Here is an 18314-nt window from a genome sequence, read left to right as displayed (position 1 = left end):
ATTCACGACCACTTCAAACGTTCTTTGCGTCAAATCAACATTGCCAAAAGATGTCGCAATTTTCAGCAGGCAGGCAAACAAGCAACCGACCTTGACCGCAGAATCCAATGAGACTAAAAAAACACTCCAAGGCATTTGGCATAAGTCAATGATTGCAGGAGAACGGTGCTAAACTATGAACAGATGATAAAGATAGTTGATTTGAATGAACGTGAGGGTCAGTTTTTTCTCGATGACAACGAAGACAGCAATGACAAGATAGCAAGGCGCAACAACAAGATAGAAAAGTGGGAAGACAAATAGGCGCTCGTCCATGGCCACGTCCGATGGCCAGAAAGCAATCCACTTGGACTCGGAAATGCATCTACTTGCGTCCCAAACCCTTGCAGAACATCTTCAAACGACGCTGAAAGCAGTGTGATGAGTATGTCAAACGTTAATCGCGTCATAACCAATCCGACGTTCGTACCCAATAGGACCCTTTCGCATCCACCGTCTGGATATCATCTTCAAAGAGGGTGGCTGTATCTTGGTCGCGCTGTTCAGACGGCTCAGTAAGCACGCGAAAATGATCGAAGTTACGAGAAGACTCACTGCGTACTCGCATCTATAGACAGCAAAACCTGTCGGCGTTCGCATGTCCATGGTATCCTGAAAGCGAGAAGCTCAGAAAAGAGTACGCTACAGCTGCTGCGAAGTGAGCCTACCAATAGACCGTCGTCTTGTGGCCCAAAAATAGGGATTTGAATTTCGCGACTTTGCGCTCGTTGATAATCTCTGAGGATCGTGGAGCTATGGTCCGAGGTCAGGACAACAGTGAAGGAGGGTAAATGGAGTTGCGAGAGAGGCATTTCTTTTTGCGTATATAGAGTGTACGTGCTGAAGAGGGCGTAGGAACGAAAAAGATATCCTGGCGGGGTGGGTGGGTGGTGGTGGTGGAGGTGGTGGTGGGGTTGTGGTAAGAAACCGAACGAGCGACAAAAAGGTATGACAAGACTTTAAATACCGTCTTTTTTTTGGGCGCAGAGGCCCAAATCGGGGACAACCGATCACAGAGACGGGGAACTGGAGAGATTTGAGGTAATTGGGTTGCCGTGGAGTTTGAAAACGGTGTCCCTGGCTAGCCCTAGCTCCGGAAATTTGCCTTCGCGCCTGACAATTCACTTCATCCATATTTGAATTGGAATAGATGGGCGGCGAACAAAGGGACAGAGTCCAGTACGACGTGCATTGGAGAGCTGGGGTCCAAGTGCTCGAGCTCACTAAGAAAGGCAGGCCTGGGCTGCTGCAAACGGCAGATGTGTGAGAGAAAGTCAACGTTTATCGTGATTATCACCGACCAACCTTGAACGTCCAACATCCAGACATCCTTCGACATCTGTTGACCTAGTTTCAAGGGTGGGTGACATATCTAGGATCTTAAGGGAAGCTAACCGAGTTAGGACGCAGGACAACCTGAAAACCTGGTGGGCTTGCCTATTGATTCTCTTGGGTTATTTACCCTAACCAGCTGACTACGAAGGCGTACAAGTTGACTATTGACGAACCTGGACGCTACAGTCGTGCGTCGGGTAGCTTTGAAGGCGCGGCTCATCTCGGGTTCTTGAGTCGTTTTTCAAGCTTTTCAAGTTCCACGTGGATAGACAACGTCGATCTGGAGTCAAGAGATGGTGAACCACGTCTGAAAAAAGGACTTCTTTTCTTGATGTTGAGCATATCCAACAGGGCAATCGTAGTCTTTCACTATTATGTTTGCACTCCGAGCTCAGCCGCACAACTGCGCTCCTCAGGCCAGGCTTCGCATATGGACAAGAAGGGAAGATGTGCTGGTCGTCGACGAGATTCTGGCCATCGGCCAACATTGGTAATTCCCATTTCGCCGCCATATAAGGGTTTCAGATTCAAATGGCTTCCTAGGAGCAGCGTTCAGGCCGGTAGGATGGTCCAATCAGGAAAGGCGCCCAATGTCAAGCCAAAACTGGACGACATTTCTTGGATAATGTAGCAACTTCCCGAGAGAGGGCGACCCATGTCGTCGTTACACGGGCCTGAAAGTCTCAAAGTGCTGATCCCCAGTTTAAACCTGACAAAAAATCTGGGAATGTCGTGCATCGCTCCCTCAGCTCTACTGCTTCAAATTTCAGGTTCACCGATGTTCTAGACGTCGCCTTGATCAATGGATCCCGATCTGTAAGCTTCCTCGATATAGAAGCTCCCGTCGAAAAGCGAATCAAGACATTCAATTCATGAGAGCCGACACATCGGGTCACTAGGATCGGGCAGATGCTCTTCTGAAATTTAAGAATCACAGCTCCAGTCTGTCGGTCCACTGGTTTTTCTGGGACGGAGGGCGGCCTTGATCATAGCTCCGACAATGATGGACATGTATAGGATGGTGGAGGACAACGTCAAATAGGGTCCGCCGCTAGCCCGCTGCTGGTGAAGGCGACGGCTGATAAGTGGCACCCTGAGCCCTCGATCGTCCAATGACCGCCAACCAATGCCCTTCCAATGGAAGACGGCCTCAAAAGGGCCCAGTGTGGCTCGCCACTGCTGGGAAAGGCAACGGTTGTCTGGAAAGTGGCAATCCTTGTCCTTGAGCTCCATCGTTGAACAATCGCCAAAAAATGTCCAACTTCTAGAGGACGACATCGGAGGGTTGAATCGCAGTTCGCCATTCCTGGCGAAGGCCATGGCTGCTGAAAAGTGGCATCTTTCGTCCTCAATCGTCGAATGACTCCCAGCAAATGCCCAGCTTCCGCTCCTTGTGCATGTAGATGGTTTGAGGGTGCAAGCGTTTCATTTCCACCTAAAGCGAAAGACATAAGGGGGCGGAAAAATCCCTTGAGTTCCCTGTAAGTCCCGCTCCCCTTGCTGAGAGTCATGAGGCTAAGGAACGTGTTAGATACTGGAGAGAGGAACGAACAGCTATTGCCCACCGCGACATTACCATCCCCGAGTGACTCTTCTTCAATGAAGTTTTGCCAGTCCACTTGCTGATGTCCACCCATCACGAATTTGGATTCAGTGGAATGTTGGTGGATTTGACGCGATGTGACATGTGTTGCGGTGCAGCAGAGGCTGGTCGCTGAAATTTGTTTGAATTTGGCTGCAAGTTCTTCACGAATCAGCAAATGAGGGGAAATACCCAAGCACGCGGCACTGCCATTACACGATCGGGATCGTTCTCACTGTCAACTTCTACCTCTTTGTTCATATCCTGGCCTACACAAGCTCCTGGTGGTATTCAAAAGACCAACTGTCTGTACCGGGTAGTTGAAGGAATCGCCACAGTCAAGAATCACATCGGCCGCTGTGATTGCAAAGCAGGCTTTGATAGCTGGCTTGGTGTGTTTCTTTCCCTTCGTCAGGCGCATTTGATAACAACTTCTTTAATAGAAAAATTTCCAGCCATGTCTCCCTCGCCACTATCATTTCCACAGGAGGTGATCGACAAAATCGTCGATGAGCTCGAGCCTGAGGATGACCTACCAAGTTTGTTGAATTGCTCCCTCACTAGCAGGTCATTTCTTGCAGCCAGTCGCAGAGTCGTCTTCAACCAGGTCACCCTTGGCACGGACGGTGACGCTGAACGGGGGTCGAAAGATTGTCGTGGTTTGTATGCCATCGTCTCTGCCAACCCTTGGCTTGGATCGTGTATCAAGAGAATTATTATCGAAGAATCGCTATTTTCTAGTCCAGATTCAGAAAAGGGTACCAGAGTTGGATGGGTATCACGCGAAGAAACACTCCCGTTGCTCTTGCCGCTCCTGGTGTCTCTTAAACTTTTAGCCATCAGAGCAGACGAGCATCGCCACAAGCTAGACTGGTCCACCCTCCCGCCCAGACTCGCAGCTGCACTTTCTCAAATATTCTTGCTTCCCAGCCTGGTCAAGATCGAGTTTGTTGAGTTGACCAACTTCCCGTATGAGGTCGTTACCTCTTCAAGATATCTCAAAGGGTTGTCCCTCTGGGGTACACTTTTGAAGGCCTCACGTCGCTTCCTTGAGATCGCACAGCCTCGGGTCCGGAGCCAGCTAGAGTTCTTGGACATCACCAACTCTGCTCTTGTTATTCCTGACCTGATCAGATACCTCGACTTATCTTGTCTGAAAATGTTACGCATCGGGTTCACCTGTCCAGCCGATTGCTTTCTTTGGTCAAAACTCGCGGACTGTACATCACGGTCACTTGAAGAATTGGACATCATCCAGATGTATCCGGCTAATGAGCAATTTCGTGAGATACCCGATATGTCTTCTACATGTTTTCCTCTCTAACTTCACTACGATTAACTCAGGCATTCCCCATGAACTCCTAGACTTCCGCCCGTTCCCGGATCTTCGAGTATTTTCTCTCGACATAGCCTTCTATGCCTGTGAAAGCTTCCCTAACCTCAATGTTCTACCAATCCTGATCGATCAATTGCGAAAAATTACCTCCGATAACAATCTCGAGGAGTTCAGGTTGCTCGCGGACTACAGTCCGCCTCCTAACGATATACATGTTGTCGATGATGACTGGCTTCCCCGTTTTTGCCGCCTTCCATTTTGGCAAGAGTTGGATTCAATCTTAACGCATCCTCGCTTCTCGAAGTTAAGGAGGGTGGATGTTTCATTCAAAAGGACTGACGAAACGGAGTCGACGTCGTCGGAGTTTGAACTGCAGATGTCTGATGAACCTGACCCACAGGTGGATGGTGGCTCTGACCTCCAAGCGGATACCGAACCTGAATGTGACCTTGAAGCGGGGCTCCACGATTTACGAAAGCAGATACCTGGGTTGGTTAACAAGAAAATCGTTTTCTTTGAGTTTATGGAGTACGTCGCCTAGAAATTTTAACTTCTGAACGCTTCTAACAAAACTTTCCTAGCGAGTAAACAATTTGATTCTTACAAGTGACTACAGCGGACCTCGTTGATTCATAGATAGACTGCAGAGCTTGATTTTTCTTGCCTTGGGTTGCCAAGTAGATCTTGCCACTTGGTTGCTACCTACTGAGCTCAGCTTCCCGCCAATCCTACCTTGATCTTACCAGCTTCAAAGAGTCAATTTAGGCATCGTGAAAAAGATTGGCCAATCTTTTACGCGGAAGGTCCCAGCGTGTTCGAAGTTTTTTTGACGTTGTAAGGAAGAGGACTCCGTGTTGAAGAAAAGTTTGGGGCTCGGGCCATTCGGCTGAGCTCGGCAAGCTACGATCAACATCGCTGGTCACGACGTTGACCTCACCTTCATCCATCTCCTGGCTTCATCCTCTCGTGAGCTGATCTCTCTGGTTCATTGGACATCTCTATTGCAATGTCCGCGGATTTGGCGCATCTGTGGCTCTCGACGCTTCGCCTTTGGACCCGACACGCTCTTCACATCCGGACTCTACTGATCGGTTCTACTTCTCTCCCCATCTTCGACCGCTTTCTCCTGCTCAAGATGCATTCTATCCGAACTCAAGGTCTACGGCAGCCGAAGCGTGTTTGCACTACCTCTACGATCCCCAGGAATTTCTTGATGATTACAACCTTCTGAATCCTCAACAAACCTCTCCGATGCTCTTTCCATCATCGGACAACCGGATATAACCCAGCTCTATTCCTCCGGCTACCCTAAACTCTCATCATCGCATGATTTCGCTTGACTCTGCTGCTACGACTCTGTTCAATACGTCTTCTTCGCCACACACTTTTGGATTTCTTTCTCCTACTTCAACTGCCGCTCAACCTCAAATTATCGATGCCGGAATGTCTTCAAGCTCACCTCTGTTCTCTGCTTTCTCATACATTCAAGAGGATTTCTCTAGTTCTTCGGATGCCACTTTGATTTGTCTTTGCCGAACAACCTACTGTATTGCGAATCGGACATCTCTCCCGTCGTCCGTGCGCCTAAAGCACCTCCGGCACTTTTTCATCAACAAACACCCAAGCTTGACGCGAAGTCTAAGAACGGTGGAAAGCGAGCAAACGCAATAAACCCGACCCTACCCCAACCTTTATGGAAAAGCTTCGCTGCGCTCGAGTCCGAACACGAGCATCATCCATCCAGATTCAATATGTTGGTTCTCAGTTTTTACGGTTGCTCTGCAAATTTCTACACAACTTCGACGACCAGCTGGGACCGAGGTTTTGCGAATATGACGGCGCAACTTTGGCGCAACTCGACCTTCGAGTACCAATGAAGCTATCAAGCTTACCCCAATCGTTCTAGCCTCCAAACGTATTCCTTCCGTCTGCTATCTGCTCTTCAGCCCCTCATCTACTCCCAGTAACCCCCTTTGAAGGTCCCAGTGGAGGTTTTCTCGAAACTAGCACACGATTCTGGCGTGGACATAGGAATATTCGACAGCTACACTTTGCACTGTATGCTAGCTCGGGATTTCGCCCAACCCAACGCTTTAACACTTCCTAAGTGACCCTTCGCTCCAATGCCTTAATCCGAACTGCAACCGGATTCTATGGTTTCCACCCACATCTTCAGACCTATCCCAGTGTACTCACAATTCACATATGTCAAACCTTGAAGCGCTCGGATCTTTTCTACTCACGATCGCCCCTTACAATTTTGCGGGACGTGGACCAATGAATGATCTATCCATCATTCAGATAATTCAAAACTTTCTCCTTGTGGGGATCGTCACTGTCTCAACTCTTACCTCCTAAAGCCCTTTGAATAGCAGTTCTCTCCGGCCCTCTGATTGTTGCCTGCGAGTGCTGCGAGTATGTTGGCGGATTTGTTTGCCTTCTGGAGAAATGTTGGGCCACACTACATTTTCAGACCTCAACACCCATCTCTCAAATGCTTCGTTTGAGAAGAAGGCAGGTCAGGAAATCGATGGCATAGGATACAACTTATCGTGGTCAAGACTACGTGGATAGCGACGTCTTTACAACCCTCCAATTCGTTTGCGTGCGAATCAATTCCGGTGACTGGCTTGTTGATGACACCTGTTGACAACGTTTTAGCAGAACCACCTTTGTGGTACGATCATCTCTCGTTGATCTTCCGACTACTTCACCAGTTCTTTCCGGGGAGATATTTCAAGCTCCCTGACGATGATGGGCGACGACTCCAAGGTATGTCAGAATTTTCTGATGTCAGGCGATGCACCAATGACACGTTCTTTCCCAGTGCTCCGAACAATATACTTCCTTACTTCCTTCCGAGAGTGCAAGGAAATGCTCTGTTGTTATAGACACTACCATCACATCCAAAACTATCCAGAAGCGACCACTATCCACGCTGGACCCGCGTAGACTGCTGCCAAAGTGATTTTGGTCTGTTTTCCGGTTTCGTGGCGACGTTGAAGAAAAATCTGACTTCTTTCAGTCTTCAGATGATGTTGTACCACGATGGAGGGAAAGGGATGTCATCTCCCATACATGCATCTGGGTTCCTGTCTTGACACCTGCCTCAAGACGAACCCCAACTTCTGGGCGAGTTACACTCTCAACGGAACCTTCTCAAAGTTTTAGCGAAGGTCGTCTTCTCATGGGCACGACTGTATAGGGGATTCGCCTTTCCCCGTATAAGCTAAGGAGTCTGCAAAAGAGCTAAAGGTTTCCGGACATCACACGACCATGTCTTGGGTGTGCCCAGTTTGTCTTCGTCCTTTATCGGTACCTTCTGTTGCCAACATATGGATGCATTCGCTCTCGAAGTTTTGGAAGATGCAAAGTCCTGGAATTGGCCTATCGTAAAACGCATCGAACAAAGTGGCAACCAAGGCAAACCTCTACTTCCAAATTTGCTGTCTTGTTTGATAAAGGAGTCTCAGGCCCTCGGTGGTACGGTGCTGGAACAGTTCTGGGAAACAATTGGAAAATGCGATAACAAGCTCAAGGATAATAGTGCGTCAAATTCTTCCGCTTCAAAACAATAAGGTCTGACTTCTGTATACAGTTAAAACTGTCACGTCTGTTCCGCCGGGTCAGGCATCGACAATACTATTTGCGGGGGTGAATAGAGAAGACATTCGCCTAGGTCCATTATTCGACATGGCAGCTGAGTATTTTGCACATCTCGCCGTTGCATGTGCGCAGTGTTTGATTTTCTGATGGGCATCTCATGACTGATTTCATCATAGTTGTAAACCCAGGAGGACCTGAATCAGCGGACAGCACGCCATCCTCAGTGGGTGATATCATATCGATGCAGACGGACGAACTGCTTGAGTTGGCCAATAAGGAGGGGTTCGGAAAGCGAAACCAAGAAGCCCTCAAACGTTTGGTATGGTCTAACGTGGTTTCATCACGCACAGCTCTGACGGTATTGTGGACAGGCTTTTAAGCGTGATGGTGCACGATGTGTGATGACGGGGGTGACATTTGACGAGCTCCCTACTGAGGACGACAATTTCTCACCTGTTCTGACCCATCTAATCCCGAACTCGATTCATGGCAAAGTCTGTGGTATTACTCTAATGGCGCCCATTTATTGACACGCTCTCCAGCCGGACACCCTAAAATGTCTCGCCACGTTCGCCGGTGAGGAAGCTAGGGACCTTGTCCTCAAACAAATGAATGATATTGGAAATGTTGCGAATGTTCAAAGCGACGCATACGTGAAGTATGATGGATTGCGATGGGGAATTGAAGCTCAAGAAGGTGAAACTGTACGTGATTGAAACTTTCTGCACGTTATGCATTTCAACTCATGAGTTCAGGTGAAGTACGTCTACAGGAGGGTTCCTTATAACCCCAATGTTGGCCCAGCGTCAATTAATCTGCGAGACGGGAAAGAAATCCACTTTGGGCGTGGTATCAAGGGGGAGAGGCTTGGAGGAGGACCGCTTCCTCTATTCTGCAATGTTCAACTTGCTGTCGCTCGTGTCTTGCGCATGAGTGGAGCCGCGGAGGTGGTCATGCAACTGAGGGCAGATTCCGATGATTCTGATACCCCTCATGCATATGTTGCCTCTGACTACTTTCTTGATATCCTAGACGCAAAGTTACACCTCCAGAGCATCATTGTGTAATTATTTCTCAGACAGTGTAAAGGACAAATTTGCGCATAGTCATACTATCTTGTGGCAACGAAAGGACGTGGCTGATTCTAACAGCAAACTCGTGTCTCTCTCCCCCTTTCATTGCAGATGTCTTACCCTCCATGCTTTTACTCTCGTGGATATGACAATTTGCAGTCTCACCGGCAGTAACATCTCAATACCGACTTCCAGGCTTGGACGACGTTTGGGCGCCTATCGATTGTCTGTACCGTGTTGGGGGCGTTTATGTAACCCTTGCCATTGCAACGATAACTTCGACACCTCTGCGCTTATGGATGTAACCCATGACCCCACTTACTATCTATCTGACGGAAATACAGTATTTCAGGTGCAATCGACCTTATTCAACGTGTGTCGCTGTATTTTCTTCAGCCAATGTGAATAGATGACGGAGAGCGCTCCTGCAGGTACACCAGTCGGCTCTGACCAGGGATGGCTCGACGTTCCAGGATATGTTCTTGCTAGGTGTTGACAGCCACCGGGAATTCAAAGACAGCGGCAACTTGAAAGCGGTGCCTGACGGCGAGGGCGTCTGCGATAAACATCCCATCCATTTGCAGGGAGATACGGTGGACGAGTTTCGAGCTTTGCTTTGGTCTTTTTACGCGCTGTAAGTTCAATATCTCCTTTTGGTTCCTATAGGCCATTGATTGAGGAATTCCTTCTACGGGTCGGCTCAGGCCAAGTGATATTTTCGATGCAACGAGACCGGAAAACATCGATACGATCAAGTTCATGAACCTCGCTCGAGTAACCCACAAATACAACTTTATCTCAACCGAAAAGTGGGCCCTCGAAATTCTCACTTTATATCTCACTTCTGTTTCCCAACAACCCATTCCTTCAGAACTTGATGGGCCCTCGTTTGAACCATTATCTCCCGAAATCCTCGAGAACTTGACCAAAGTTGCCGTGCTCTGCACCAGTGAGGATCAGCCTTTGTTCAAGAAGACCATGGCAGGATGGGAGCTACTTCTAGGCCACGGAGATTATGCAGAGACCGCAATCCGCGTTGCGGAACTCCTTGGACTGCGCCATCTCCGGGCGTCAGCATACTACGCCATTATGATCAAAGGGAGACAAGCCTGGGATCTGAAACCGAATCTTTCCAGGGAGCAGCGGATTACTTTATTATCAGGACATCATGCGCTTTTTGAGCTTTCTCGAGGCCTGTTAGGGTCACCACCCCAGTTCCATAATTGCTATGGAGCGCAAACATGTCGCCGTAGTTTGGCATCGTGTTGGGGGAATCTATTCGCGGGTGGAATTTCTGACTCTGACACAATTCCAGCTGCCAACTCATTGCACCCCCTGGACCTGTTAGGAAGACTGCAGCTGCTGGAGGGTCAATTCGTAAAGATATCAGAATACGCAGCTACTGCCCTGAATGGCATGACAAGACCCTGTGCTCTCGAAGGCCTGAAAGCCATTCGAGCGTTACAAGAGAAGTTGAGGTTGGACCTTTCAGATTGCTTCCAGGACGTTGCTTGACCTGTGCTCTGAGTAACTCCGTATACGTTATCATAGGAACAAGTAAAAGTGCGGATGCTTGTAGTACTGCCAAATAGCCTCGACTTTTCACAGCGACGGTCCACACCCAATCCCAAACTAAATTGTATTAAACTCCAAAATCCTCATTACCCTATCTAATAAGGAAGGCCTACCCTCAAATCCGTCTATAAAACAACAAATACGCACACCGCGAATCATCCCTCTCCGAAACCCCAAACACATCCTCATACCTCACATCCGACACCAACTCATCGTCAATGCGCACCCACCCCTCTCGCGACTTGGTGGCGCCAGGGTATCGGTTGGGGTGGAGGACGTCCAGGGTATAGTGCCCCCCTGACGCGGAGTGGCCGTGGTGGTAGAGGGCTATATGGGTTTATCGCATTAGTTACTGAAAATTGAGAAGAGAAAAGGCGCGGTTTGACGTACCCCCAAAGAGCTTATACTTCGTAGGATGCGATTTCCGTACCGTCGTCGACATCAAATCTAATCAAGCCGCCAGTCAACAAAAAACCAAAAAGGTCCAAAGCCCTCGAAAACTTACCAGGCCCGATTTCCAACTCTGGCCCAAAAAGCACTTGTTTGCCGACCTTGACCACCCCACCAACAGTCGTATCATAACAGAACCGCTTAATATGCAATATCAAAATCGGTGGGAGCGCATCAATGAGGACTTGTTGCGTTGCGTCGATGGTGATGCCAGGCTGCGACGGGTGCGTCACTTGAACGGGTTGGGGATGTGAAATATAGGAGAGCGCGTCTTGGATTGTATGAATTTGTTCACGCTAGCAGAACAAACATTTTAGAATCTGCTGAGGTACTAGAAAGATAAAACGTTACTTGGATATCAAGCCGTAGGGACCGCCAGTCCTCTACAATGACAGAATCCTTTTGTCGTGGGGCACGTAACGTCGACCTGAACTTTCCACCAAATATCCGCGTTATCGGTGATTCCGTAGCTTTTATCTGTAAGAAAGAAAGAAAAAGTTGTCTTAGTGCGATATTCCATGTCCGCAACCATGACAAAAAACCCACCGTCCTCGTAACAACCGTCCTGTTCCTCTTCCCGACCTCCAACCACCCATCCTGCTCAGGAGGCGCAGCTTCTTCCTTCTCCTCCACAGGAGCAGGCGCAGCTTTTTGCCGTGACGGGCTAACAGAATGCAATATCGAAAGCAACTCTTCTTCCAGGGTATCCAAATAAAACCCAAGGAACTCTTCCGCGTCTTCCTGATGTCCGCCCTAGCGCATCAAATCAGTCCAGTCCAAAAAGAAGGGGGGAAGAAGAAAGGGAAAACAAACCCGCATATTATCAAACCTCTTCTTCTCCTTCATCGCATCATAAACATAACTCGGCAAAAACGAATCACCATCCCAATCATCCAACTGCTCCCTCTCCTCCCTCTCCTTCCCCTTCCTCCCAACGCTCCCATTCCTCGCACCACCTGCCCCAACAACATCCTTCCCCTTAAACTCCTTCAAAAACGCCACAGTCGCAGCCACCAACGGCTGCTCCTTCTGACTCTGACTCTCCTTCCCAACAACAGGCTCAGGCATAACCCTCCCAAGCTCACCAAACAACTGATAAAACGGCGCACAATACACAAGGATCTGCAGCACCGAATTCGCAAAACACATGTTCCCGCTGTTCACGAGCCCTCGGGAGCGGATACGCGCACTGCTCAGTGTGCTCGTTGGGTTGTGTGTCAAGAGTGCTACCAATTCGGATTTGAGGACGGGCTGTTGTTGAGTTGTGATGGTGCTTGGAGGTGCGGTTGATGAGGTGCCTGCTGGTGATGATGAAGCCTCGGCGGGGATGGAGAAACCGACGACGGAGGAGGTGGGTAGCGCGTTTTTGGTGTGTGTTGGTGTGGATGTGGAGGATGCTGGACGGAGGAGGGACGCCCATGATTTTTTGGGAGGTGGGATTGCTGGTGTAGCTGCAGCAGGCGCTGGTTCTGGTGTAGCCTGACTTGGGGCGGCCTCTTCAACCAACAAAGGGGCATCAAGGGCAGCTGGTGCCTTCGAATCAGGTTCTTCAACGACACCGTTGGCAGTTTCAGGAGCCAACTTCGCTCCAGCTTCTTTGGCTGGTGTACCTGCCACAGAAACGGAAGTGTTGGTGGTAGAAGGAGAGCCAGGTACGGTAGGCGTATACGTCGTCTCCGTAGCGGCATAAGAGGGAACAGTCGAATTCGTCTCAGAGGACCAAGCAGCCGTCGATACAGGTTCCTCATCCACACTTTGTTCTGGTAAAGACTCTTTTTCCGCCTCTTCTTCTTCAACAGTAGAAACTGCTGGTGGAAGAACTTTTTTAGTAGTAGCCAAGGGGGAAACTGGCGGAGAAGGCGGAGGTGTTCTCAGGTTGAGCGCTCGTTCTACAATCTCAGGTGGGGGACGTGCACGGGGAGATATGATGATGCTAGGTGCGAGTGAAGGGTCCTGAGGTCTGCGCGACCAGATGGCCCAGGGCGCCATAGATGTCACAGAGGCGGGAGGGGGAGATGAGGGTTGGTTTGAAGGTGATTCGGTTGGCGGATGCGGGGGAGCTGCGGAGGTAAGTGGGTCAAAAGTGTTGATAGTTCCCACATGGGAATAAGAGGAAGATTGAGGTAAGACAGGCGAAGAGGAAGGAGGAGGAGGAGAGGAAGGTGCAGGTGGTGGTTTACCGTGTTCTTCTGGCTCAACAGCAGGAATGGGTTCTATTGAAATTTCAGCTGATTTCGGGGTTTTGACAGCTGGCGTCTCAATAGCAGCTACAGGTTCAGATTGTTGAGCCGGGGGCGGCTCGCTATACCCAGATAGAACATTTTGGGGAGGAGGCATGGTCAATTGTTTTGGAAGAGGCGACAGAGGCTGGGACGATTGCCACGAGGGAGAATACGTGGCTTGAGGTGGTGGGTGTGGGTAAGCGTACGAGGGTGGATACGGCTGATTGTATTTTGTTGGATGTGGCGAGTAAGGGCCGTGTTGTGGGGGAGGAGGTTGCGGATGGGGTGCATGAATAGGGTGCGGATTCGAGTAGGATTGATGGTGTGGTTGTTGGTGATACCCGTGGTAGTTATGGACTGCCCTTGAATACGAGCCCCCGCGTGCTGTCGAGCGAGAAGGAGCCGGTTGCGGGTATCCACCGGGATGATGAGGCCCCATGTGGGTTGGGGGTGGAGGAGGGTACTGGTATTGATAGTTGGGGCCTGGACCTGGACTGTGGGAGCCGTAGACGTGGTGGGAGGGCGGGGGTGAAGGTTGGTAATACGACGAAGGTCCGCCTGGCCCCGGATGTGAGTAAGGAGGATGTGGGCTTGCCATGGGCCGAGATATTGGGGGAAAAAAAGGTCAGGTCAAGGTTGCAGCTGTCAAAAAATTCGTAAGGTGGGAACATTGAGCGTAATTCATTCAACACGTACGGTTGTCTAGTAAGTACGTATCAGAAGAACCGAAATTGAATCCTCGAGTAGTGCCGAATGTCCGTTATAACCGTGGTCGTTGGAGTCTTGTCGTGCTCAGAGTCAGTCTCGTGAGTCTGCAGTTTTTACCAGTGGTTCCTTGTCTGCAAAAACAAGAAATGTAATGTCACCGTTGCTTGCGTGAGCGTAAACTGTCGTTGGTCCCCTTTTGTGCGCGATGAGAGCTGATGGCGTGGAGATGACTGGGATGAAGGGAATCCAAAGGTTGTTATTTTATCACAACCACAACACGTCAAAACATTTATCCGAGCAATGAGGGATAGACTTGGTAGACACATGGTGAAGCATCGCGATAAAAAGGAAAATATACAAATGCCACCAACATAACGATAAAGAATGAAATAACCTAACCACCCATTATTCAAAACTCAGTGCTCACATCTTAGTAGATGCAGCCCTAGCCACAGGCGCCGTTCTCGAGCGCGCTCTCCCATTAGCCTGTCCTGGCGTTCCCATAGGCCCAGCACTTGACGAACGCAACGCCCTCTTCGCCGCCGCTTGCCTTGCTTCATTTTCCACCTCCTCCTGGCTGGCAGCGACTTTCCTGGCTTGCGTGAAAAAGAGTTTGGCGTCACGGTTGGAGATGTTTTCAATGAAATAGGTGTTGCCTTGATGATAATGAGATATTAGACACGCTGTAAGTGTGAAAGAGTAAAAGGGAAGGGAAACGTACCACGGGGAACCATGAACATTCCCCCTGTTGCGAGGATCAATGAGGTATCGTGTATCTTCAAGTTGACCGCACCCTCAACGACGTAGAAGACCTAGTGGTAGAACGTGCGAGATCAGACAGAATGTAGATGTAGAAGGCATTATGGAACTCACATATGTATTGTCCTTTGAGGCTTTACTAGGCTTACGCCCATGCGGAGGAATGACCAGGTGTCCAGCAGCGAGAAAGTCTCCATCTCCAAATATTTTGTCAAATGACCAATCGGCGTTCGCAGCAGGCCTAGTTTTGACCATCTTCGCGGTCCATGCAATGCCTACACATTCAGTTTAGTTGGAAAACCATTTGTAAAAGCAAAAGACTGACGTCGGGTAACGGGCTCCAGATTGTCCGCGCCATACACAAGTACTGGACAGCTATCCGGTGTGTCTTCGTCCCAGCCTTCTTCGGGGTTTAGAGCAACAGCAGGGGCAGGGGCAGGTGTCGCGGACGCGTCTTTCGCACTCTTACTACGTGCCCTCCTTTTCCGCTTACCCAGCGTACCCAGCGGCAATGGAACTTCCTTGGGTATCCGCACAATTTCGCGGATCTGTGGGACGAGGATTTTGGACCCGCGGTCTTCACTCCGGCCATAGACAAGTTTTTCGCCTCGCCACCACTCTAGAGGCTTATAGTGTTCACGAGCGCTTTTCCGCACTCCTTCGCGATAAGCTAGCAAACACCTGGTTAGCAGGTTGAGTGGTGTAATTAGAAAGAACTGACGTTTATTCTCTTTCTTCCCTCTACTCCGTGTCTCTGTCCGAGGTTTAGCTTCTGACAGCCTCACTTTCTTGCCTTTTGGCCTGACCTCAGGCTCCTCTTCTTCCTCTTCATCATCCGAAAACTGTTCCTGATCAACATCCTCCAACCCATTCGCAATATCATCCTCCACATCCTCATCGTCCTGTTCCTCTTCTTCAACTTCAACAGCCCTGCCCTTCCCCTTATCACGCTTATTCTTCGTAGGTGTCTCCTCGGGTGGCTCATCTTCCTCCTCTCCCTCCTCTTCGTCATCGTCCTGGTCCATCTGCGTGAAACTAGTCTGCTTCGGCGTTCGTCGACTGCTGGGGGATGACTCCTGAGGTCCATAGTCATCAAAATCAAAGCCACCACCATTCCCGTCATCCACGTCCAAGTCAGCATTATCCTGACCACCGTCATCATAACCCCCGCCTTCATCTGGCGAATCAGATTCAGGCTCTACATCGCGTCGGCTGACCGACTTTGAGAGGCTCGATGGACCAGCACCGTAACTCGCCCTCGATTGCGACCGGACCTTCGGGGACGGGATACGGTCAAAGTCAACATCAGAGGTACGCGCCACGGGGCGGCTCGTCGACCCTACGCGCTTCACCGTCGCTGGCGTACTCGGCGGCCGCATGCTAGCCAAATTATTAACAGGGCCTGCATCATCATTTCAGCTCAGCTCAGCCCAATCAATCAACCCAACACAAGAGGGACGTACTATCAAGCTGCATCGACATCTCCCCATCCTCTTCATCATACTCCGGATTAACAACAGGAGCAATGCTCTTCTTCCTCTTAGGCTTAGGGGGCGCCAGACCGTCCATCCGCCTCAAGACCTCCTCAAACGGCTCAAACCCATCGGAATGGCGCTCGACTTGTGGGATTGTAAGACCGGTTTTCTTGCCCACTTCAGACTGGTCGCCTCGGTAGGGTAAGTGGGCTTTGATGGGGCCCCTTCGTGCTACACCGACGCTGCTCTTGCGTGCAGAGGTCGGCATAGTGGCTGGTCGGTGGATTGAATTCAGGAAGACACACTTGAACACACAAGAGCGGCAGGCGTGCGAAAAAAACGCCACCCAACAGCGACGCGCTTGGTCGTGTTTGGCCACGGCTTGCATCGCATGCTATCCTCGTGGAAGGCAGCTACTAGAAATTGTCCTCGCAGATCCGTTAGCAAGTATTTTGGTCGTTCATTTGCGACGAATGTTTCTGAGAATGAGCCATGTAAAGGAGACAAAGGTGCCTTCCAACTAGCTCTGCGAGATTTGACTAAACCCAGTCTTCATCAGTGGTTGTTGGCATGTCTGGTGGAGTGGATTCCTCCGTCGCCGCGTTCCTTTTAGCACAACAGGTGAATACGCTCCTCAGCCCATACGTTACGAACGGTTTTTGACTCTTGCAGGACTACGACCTCTCCGCAGTGTTTATGCGCAACTGGGACACCGGAGACGAATCAGGCACCGATAAAGGCTGCGAGTGGGAGAAGGACTGGGAAGACGTTCAACGCGTCTGTAAGAAGCTCGATTTGCCTTGTCAAATGGTACGTGACCTGGACACACTATCACCCAAATCTAACGCGTCTTTTAGATCGACCTGTCCCAGGAGTATTGGAATAGAGTGTTTGAACCCTCGTTAAAGCAATGGGAGTCGGGGGTTACCCCGAACACAGATGTGTGGTGCAACAGGTTGGCTATGCCACTTTATAAGCATACTCCGCTTACACTCCTCGCAGAGAAATCAAGTTTGGTGCACTCCTCGAACGCTTACCAGCACCAACCACCTCAAATAAAAAGCCATGGATCGCCACAGGTTCGTTCCAACTCTCCTCTTTCACCCCCCTCCCTTGCACGGATGAAAACAGGACACTATGCCAGGAAATCATGGTCAACCACTCCAAACTCCCCCCACACACGTCCCCGTCCCAAACTCCTCCGCCCATCCGACCGCGGGAAAGACCAAACCTACTACCTCTCCTCAATATCCGAAGAAGGCCTCAGCCGCGCCCTCTTCCCCATCGGACATCTCCAAAAGTCCGAAGTACGCGAACTCGCCAGGAAACACCAGCTACACACTGCTGAACGCCCAGATAGCGTAGGGATATGCTTCGTAGGCGAAAAAGCGAAGTTTAGCAACTTTTTATGTATGTGCCATGCTTCTTTGTGATGGTACATACGCTGATACGTTTGCTAGCGTCGTATATACCGCCAAACCCTGGACCTGTAGTTGATCAAGTGTCTGGAAAGACTCTTATGCAGCATGCGGGTCTTTGGACGTTCACTCTTGGAGAGAATGCACGTATTCCTGGTATGAAGGAACGGATGTTTGTGTCATCGAAAGATCAACTCTCTAATACTATCTACGTTGTTCCTGGAAGGTGACACTTGTTCATTTCTTCCATTTACATAGTTATACTAACGTTGTGTGATGGACCAGTGACCACGAAGATCTCTACTCAAACACTCTACGCGTCTCCGACTTCACCTGGATATGGAACGACGCGATCCCGCCAGACCTAAGTACACCTCAAGGATTCCGGGTTGATCTCATGCATCGTTATCGAATGCACTCCGTCCCAAGCACCGTCCGAAAGTCAGTCTCCTTTTCCTTCGTTAAAAGCTTCTGCTGAGGTAGATTCAAGAGCCGAAACTGGCGACCTCATCGTAACGGCCGACGAGCCCGAGAAAGCAGTCACCCCCGGGCAGATTGCGGCTCTATACGATGGTGACTGGTGTCTTGGATGCGGCGTTATCAAGTCAACTTCTCGGTGAACGCCAGCTCAGATCATAGTTGATAAGCCCACAACAACGTCAATGGTGGCTTAAATGACTTTTTGGGCAATGGTCCAATCTCATGACACCCTATCCATCCATTCTTCAAGATCAAC

General features: G+C 49.9%; 6 protein-coding genes across 6 annotated transcripts; 3 read left to right on the top strand and 3 right to left on the bottom strand.

Moving 5' to 3' along the window:
- Positions 1-137: 137 nt before the first annotated feature.
- Positions 138-851, bottom strand: LACBIDRAFT_295302 (uncharacterized protein; the record flags this gene model as incomplete). Its single annotated transcript, XM_001886011.1, has 4 exons — positions 138-406; positions 470-538; positions 595-651; positions 708-851. The coding sequence occupies 4 exons, from the start codon at positions 849-851 to the stop codon at positions 365-367; spliced, it is 312 nt and encodes a 103-aa protein (XP_001886046.1). The 3' UTR covers positions 138-364.
- A 2283-nt stretch (positions 852-3134) lies between these two features.
- LACBIDRAFT_331681 (uncharacterized protein) lies at positions 3135-4833 on the top strand (the record flags this gene model as incomplete). Its single annotated transcript, XM_001886101.1, has 3 exons — positions 3135-3348; positions 3400-4239; positions 4301-4833. 3 exons carry the CDS (start codon positions 3135-3137, stop codon positions 4831-4833), a joined length of 1587 nt encoding a protein of 528 aa, XP_001886136.1.
- A 1907-nt stretch (positions 4834-6740) lies between these two features.
- On the top strand, positions 6741-10581 carry LACBIDRAFT_295301 (uncharacterized protein; the record flags this gene model as incomplete). The annotated part of the gene is made up of 14 exons (XM_001886100.1): positions 6741-6810; positions 6957-7064; positions 7184-7256; positions 7588-7838; positions 7891-8022; positions 8075-8121; positions 8146-8217; positions 8270-8392; positions 8441-8602; positions 8654-8961; positions 9316-9344; positions 9368-9372; positions 9403-9605; positions 9676-10581. The coding sequence occupies 14 exons, from the start codon at positions 6741-6743 to the stop codon at positions 10484-10486; spliced, it is 2394 nt and encodes a 797-aa protein (XP_001886135.1). The 3' UTR covers positions 10487-10581.
- An 80-nt stretch (positions 10582-10661) lies between these two features.
- On the bottom strand, positions 10662-13816 carry LACBIDRAFT_307470 (uncharacterized protein; the record flags this gene model as incomplete). The annotated part of the gene is made up of 6 exons (XM_001886010.1): positions 10662-10873; positions 10937-10993; positions 11052-11292; positions 11348-11473; positions 11543-11749; positions 11810-13816. 6 exons carry the CDS (start codon positions 13814-13816, stop codon positions 10662-10664), a joined length of 2850 nt encoding a protein of 949 aa, XP_001886045.1.
- A 223-nt stretch (positions 13817-14039) lies between these two features.
- On the bottom strand, positions 14040-16548 carry LACBIDRAFT_307469 (uncharacterized protein; the record flags this gene model as incomplete). The annotated part of the gene is made up of 7 exons (XM_001886009.1): positions 14040-14238; positions 14354-14582; positions 14648-14738; positions 14800-14960; positions 15011-15355; positions 15407-16087; positions 16149-16548. 7 exons carry the CDS (start codon positions 16546-16548, stop codon positions 14040-14042), a joined length of 2106 nt encoding a protein of 701 aa, XP_001886044.1.
- A 182-nt stretch (positions 16549-16730) lies between these two features.
- Positions 16731-18198, top strand: LACBIDRAFT_307468 (uncharacterized protein; the record flags this gene model as incomplete). Its single annotated transcript, XM_001886099.1, has 8 exons — positions 16731-16781; positions 16833-16970; positions 17018-17115; positions 17163-17239; positions 17292-17570; positions 17621-17804; positions 17864-18019; positions 18069-18198. The coding sequence occupies 8 exons, from the start codon at positions 16731-16733 to the stop codon at positions 18196-18198; spliced, it is 1113 nt and encodes a 370-aa protein (XP_001886134.1).
- Positions 18199-18314: the final 116 nt, after the last annotated feature.

The sequence above is a fragment of the Laccaria bicolor genome, genomic scaffold (genome assembly GCF_000143565.1).
Source record: "Laccaria bicolor S238N-H82 LACBIscaffold_35 genomic scaffold, whole genome shotgun sequence".
NCBI lineage: Eukaryota > Fungi > Basidiomycota > Agaricomycetes > Agaricales > Hydnangiaceae > Laccaria > Laccaria bicolor.
The sequence above is the reverse complement of the archived record's forward strand: the minus strand, read 5'-3'. Positions and strand labels throughout refer to the sequence as shown.